We start from the raw sequence: 6000 nt of genomic DNA, 5'->3' as shown, positions 1-6000 counted from the left end.
CGGTGCTCAGGGGACTATATGGGATGCTGGGAATCGAACCTAGGTCGGCCGAGTGCAAGGCAAATGCCTTGCACTATCACTCTAGCCCCAAGGCAATAAATATCTTTAAGAATTATTCTGGTACAACTTGGGATGATGATGATGGTCCATGAGGGTTGAGGGGAAAATCAGGTCAAGAATAACTGAGGGGGGCTAGTGTGATTATACAGGGGGGACGGTGCTTGCCTTGCATGCAGCTGACCAAAGTTTGATCTCCAGAATTCTGTCTGCCGCCCCCCCGCAGCCCTTCAGGAGTGATCCTTATGAGCAGACCCACAAGTAACCCCTGAGCACCACCAGGTATGGCCCAAAAAACAAAAACAATAACAAAACAAAAGAAGAATTACTAAGATATCTGTTTCAGGTGTGCTTTAAGATGGTGACTTTTGAAAGATGAAACCGAATTCAGCTTTGATAACATTGTTTTATTTATTCACTGGACAGCAGTTTCAAGTTCTTTAAGCCAAGTTAATCCATATTTATTATAAAGACAATGTATTAAAGAATGCCTTATGCTGCACTTAAATCTGTCTATTGAACTAATATAGGTAAATGGTAATACAGTTGGTTTTCAGTGTAATACAGGTGTCACACATTTCTCTTGTAATAGATGTTAGATATATAGATGATCAGAGGAAATACAATACTTGAAGAATTTAGAAACATCAGTTTTATTACTGGAATTCTTCTTAGGGATCAACAAACCTAATGCCATTTAATAGGTGGAAGTACAAAGGCTAGGAGAGTCTGATATTCTCCACTCGCAAATGTTTAGGGCACTACTTGGTACTGGGCATACAAATCATGTGCCAGGCACTTACTTGGTACTGGGCTTATAAAATGAAAGAGAACAAGCTACCTGTACTCAAGGAGCTCACTCAGTCTTGTGAGTGTGTAATAAGCAAAGCTTAGCACATAGCCTAGCAAATACGGAGATCAGCATGCTCCAGCTGCATGCAATCCAGGCCTGAGAGCAGCTCCCAGCAGCTCAGGAGGGAGCCAGGGAAGAATGATAGGCAGAAGGCCGGGGTAAGGGGGCTGTGAGGTGACACGGAAGGAGGCAAGAGTGAGGGGAAGCAGAGTGAGTACATTACTCCATTCAAAGAGTAAAAGTGCAAGGGAACTCTAGTTCTGCATTTCGAATGGTTTCCTCACCTCTAAGTTCAGTTCTACTTTTTAATTGCTCCCTACCACTTTACATTGAATGATAAGGATGTTAATGAGTCAGGCTACAAATTAATATTCTTACATCAAAAAAAGGGAAACATATCTGGTGTATTCTTACTCAGGCCTGCACAAAAATTTTCCAGACTCTTGTTTACAAAATCTTTTTGGCAAAAGTGTTACTTTTCTTTATACCTTTCCATTTTCTCCCAAAACATTCACACCAATTGAGTCACGTGATAAGGCTCTTAAGTCATGTGATCTCAGGTCTAGAATTGACCTGAATGGATCACTTAGTGGCCGGGTTGTGGGTGTGTAATAAGCAAAGAGGGAGTGCCAAAGGTGCCAAAGGGAGAGAGTGAGTAGTCTTCACCTTGGTGTGGGCAATAAAATACCCATTATCTACAGAGACTATAAACCACCCTGACTGTGGTTATTGTACAAGTGTCAGCAATGATATGTTCAGGAATGTGAGCAATAAAACAGTCCTGTGTGTGAAGTAACCCGCCACTGCTGCCCGTGTACAGGGAAACACCCCAACAGGCTTGAGAAACCCTTAAGCCACTGGTGAGCCACGGGTTCAATCCTGTCACCACATACTCTCCATTCTACACCCATTTGAAGATACAGCCTTTCAGTCAGCCCATGCATACAGGAAAAATTACAATAATGTTTGTAAAATTATGGGGTTTATTTCCAATGAAGGTTCTCATCTCTTCCCAGTTAAGTCCCTTTTGAATGGGGTCTCCAGGCTCGAGATGCCCCAGGCAGTTGCTTCTGCATTCAGGGGCTCACCAGGGGCAGTCCTCACTTGTCCACTCCGGTTGGGCTTCCTGGCACGTGCTCGGGGGTGTAAACACTGAAGGGTCTTTAATGCCCAGCTCTATGTCAAAAAAACGCGTGGAGAACATCACACTGTAATTTTTGGTGATGGTTTCCTGGACAGGATAACAATCCTTGAGTGTATAAATGCCAATCCAGGTTTCATCTATAAGAGAAAGGGAAGGTAACTTTAGCTTAGAAGATAGGCAAAGTTCCTATATTACTTTTATCATATGATATATAAAATTTGCATAAAATGTACCATTGCAACCATTGTCAATACAGTTCCGTGGCAGAGAGGTGCATTCAGAGAGACTCATATGAGTGACGGGACTCATCAACACCACCATCTGTTTCCAGAACTTATTTTTTTGGTTTTGGGGCCATACCCAGCAATGTTCGGGGGTTACTCCTGGCTCTGCACTCAGGAATCATGCCTGGCAATGCTCAGGGGACTGCATAGGATGACGGAGATGACACCCAGATCAGCTGTGATCAAAGCAAGCACCTTACCCACTTAGTATCCCTCTCACCCCTCCAGAACTTTTCACCCTTACAATTGAAACTCCACCTGCTGAATGTTCATTTCCTTCTCCCCCTCTCCCCAGCCCTTCCAAACCACCATCTCTTTCCATTCTATGAACTTGAGCACTCTATGTGAATCTGCAGTCATCCCCAACTGGTTTTCTTCCCTTAATACATTTCCTTGAAGATTCACACATGTTGTGATGTGTGTCAGTATTAGTGTTCCTTTCAATGCTTAAATTTTCTTGCATTTGTGTAACATGTTTATCTGCTTATAAGTAGGTTGCTTCTACTTTCTTACTATTATAATGTCTCTGTAAACACGAGTGGCCAACTATTTCTTTGAGCCCTTGCTTTCATTTCTTTCTGGTATATGTCCAGGACTGGACTTTTTGTGTCCAATGGTAGTTCCATATTTGATAACTTTTGTTAGTTGGGAGAGTCACTCCAGGCAGAGCTAAAAGGAACCCTTGGTATTGAAACCGAGTTTGCACTGGAAATGCCTGTGTTTTATCACTTGAGTCACATCCCAACCCTTGTGTTATTTGTGGGGAAATTTCCACAGCGGATAATAACTATATTTAAACAGTCTTGCTGGGGGTAGACAAATTGGCAGCAGAACAGATATAAGATAATCAGTAAAAGAAAATATTCCCAATGATGGCAGTAGATTTGGCCATCACAACATTCAGAAATGATGAGACATGCAATACAAAAATCGCCCCAAAAAAAGACCTCCTGGTCACAGACCTCAAATAATCATTAAATCTCAAAGGCAAAATGAAAGAAATTTACAGGTAGTCTTTGGGGGTTGGGAGTTTGTATGTGTTTGATTTTGGTTTTGGTTTGTTTTTGTTTTGCTTTGTGGGCCACATTCTGCAGTGCTCAGGTCTTACTCTCAGATCATTGCTCATGGATCACTCCTGGTGGAGCTTAGGAGACCAACCACATATGGTACTAGGGAATCTAACTGGGGTCAGTCACATGCAAGGCAAGTGCCTTAACCACTGTGTTATATCTTGGCCCTGAGAGCTGGGAGTTTTTAAATGCAGAGATTAGATTCTGTGCTAACCAACTTACAGGGCCCACAGGGACTTTGAAGATGGCTAAACTTGATTAACTTTAGAAATTTCCCAACAACGACCTTCCTTAAGAGACTCAGCATACTTTCCCTCATGCTTCGTGAGCTGTAACACCTGGATGTGTTTTCAAGTCTTACATGATCTCGCCGACTTCCTGTCTGACCACTCCTGAACAGTGATCTGCTCCTGCGGCCCGCCAATGGAGTACTGGTCCTCAAAGGTGGAGTTCTGGGGGATGTCCAGTGGGTCCCAGGGCTCCGTCAGGGGGAACTTGGAGCACTGCTTGGTGGATTGCTCAATCCGAAACATCACTCCATCATTAAAGAGCAAAATATATTCGAATAATCTGCAAGATCAAAAGAGAAAAAAATTCTAGACATTATTTTGCAATCATTTATTTGATCAACATAGAGACCAAATGCTTTGAATATGTTACTATTAAAAGAAGGGGGGAGAATATTCTGTTTACTAGATAGCAGTTTACTTATATGAAGATACCAGGCACAGGAATGGACAGAAAAAAATGGAAACTCAGATGCCTAAAGTTAAGAATCACTGGAGCTCTTAATGCATGTCATTCTCTGATTTGGGGACAGGGCCCTGAAGAAGACAGGGACCTTGATTGACAGTTGGTTTGTGAGGCATCATTTAGCCACAGGGTTTGCTTGCCACTCTTATAGTACCAAGTCTGGGAATTACAGGGAGAAACTAAAGGCAGAAGATTAAGAACCCACTGAGAAGCGGGCAGGAACCATGTCCCGTCGTGTCACTCTTACTAGGACTGAAGGACTCTAGTGGGAAGAAGTGCACTGTGGGAGGAGATCCTGACATGGCAGGGCCTGAGCAGAACACAAAGCAATTGCTTCCTTTAGCTGAGGTTGCCTGTGCACATGTGTGGAATGAGCTGGATGTACCTTCAGACTGGCTGCGGAGTCACTGAGCTACCCACCAGCATTTTGCATGGTGTTTGCAGCCGTGGGTGTTTGATAAAGTCAGCATGGTTTCAGGCAGTCTGCTGAGTTTCCTTGTGTTTGCCCATCAGTCTGACACAGGTCAGTGCTGCTGACCCAGCAGAGTGAGAGTGCAGGCCCTAACTCAGAAAGTAAAACCTGCAATATCAGAGAGCAGAAGAACCTAGAAGGGTCCCTTTTATCAGCAATCAAGACAGTCAAGATGCAAACCTTGAGCGATAGCACAGCAGGTAGGGCATTTGCCTTGCACGCGGCTGACCCGGGTTCGATCCCCGGCAACCCATATGGTCCCCCAAGCACCGCCAGGAGTAATTCTGAGTGCAGAGCCAGGAGTAACCCCTGAGCATTGCTGGGTGTGACCCAAAAAGCAAAAAAAAAAAACAAAACATGCAAACCTTAGCCTGAGTGTCTCACCAGCCACCCCCACCTCCCACAGCCTGTCCTCCATCCTAGTTTGAGCTGAAGGTTTACTTTCTTAAGAGAAACTGTTATCAATGACAACTATGGGTTGAAAATAGCACAACTGTTAACATTACAGCTCAGTTTTTCCAGAAACTAATACGTTTTTCCAGAAACTAATACAGAACCATCAATACCAGCACACACACACAAATTATATGTTAATCTAACATACTATTCTGAAATATATTTAAAATGACCTGCAAGGGTGAAATTCCAACACAGATCTTTTTAAGTGGGAAGAATATAGAATGAAATGCAGCATCCATTCAACGAACAACAGTGCTGAAAAGGAAAGCTAGTCTGGCTTAACAAACATACAGATTGCACACCAACCTCTACATCCTTCGAAGGAGCTTGAGGTGAGATGGTGCCCATTTTCTTCCATAGTTAAATCCCAGCCATGAGAACTTGGACCCCCATGGTAGGAAATGTGAGCTCAGTTACATTAGCATTAGAGTACAGACAGATTACAAACACGGGGATCTTCATCCATTTACAAGTCCTGCTTCTGACCCTTTTCATGCAACGTTTACTGATGTGCTCATGGGAGACAGACCTCATTGTCAATCTAGTCCTCACTACCTGCATGGCCCTTCTATGCTAGGAGTCTGTTTCTGGGAACATCTCTAGTTCCTTTATATACAGACCCAGAGAAGTGGGAGCTATCAGCCAGGCTGTGTGTGACCTGGCCATTTGGAGCATGGACAATTAGTCCACGACAGATGAGCATCACCCAGCTGAAGTCCCAGAGGGTGGTACTTTGGTAACTGTTAGTGTTCTCTTCTGCGACTGAAGTATTTTATGTAAACGCAGAAGCCACTGAAGACTATTCTCTGACATGTGAATGGAAGCAGAGCAGAAATGAAGAGATTTCAACAGTTCTTCCCAGGTTGGATACACCCAGCCGTGCCAGGAAGATCCCTTCTCCCACCCCC

At 43.7% G+C, this 6000-nt stretch overlaps 1 protein-coding gene across 1 annotated transcript in view; it reads right to left on the bottom strand.

The window, feature by feature from the left end:
• Positions 1 to 443: 443 nt before the first annotated feature.
• The window catches only part of EPDR1 (ependymin related 1), a 29842-nt gene continuing 24285 nt past the window's right edge, over positions 444 to 6000 (bottom strand). Inside the window, exons 2-3 of the mRNA XM_055147123.1 lie at positions 3770 to 3978; positions 444 to 2191 (exon numbers count right to left, since the gene is read on the bottom strand). Coding sequence (XP_055003098.1) covers positions 1995 to 2191; positions 3770 to 3978 — 406 coding nt within the window. The 3' untranslated portion in view covers positions 444 to 1994. The remainder of the gene's footprint in view (positions 2192 to 3769; positions 3979 to 6000) is intronic.

Source organism: Sorex araneus, chromosome 1, assembly GCF_027595985.1.
Source record: "Sorex araneus isolate mSorAra2 chromosome 1, mSorAra2.pri, whole genome shotgun sequence".
Classification (NCBI taxonomy): Eukaryota; Metazoa; Chordata; class Mammalia; order Eulipotyphla; family Soricidae; genus Sorex; species Sorex araneus.
This window is presented reverse-complemented; position numbering and strand designations above follow the sequence as displayed.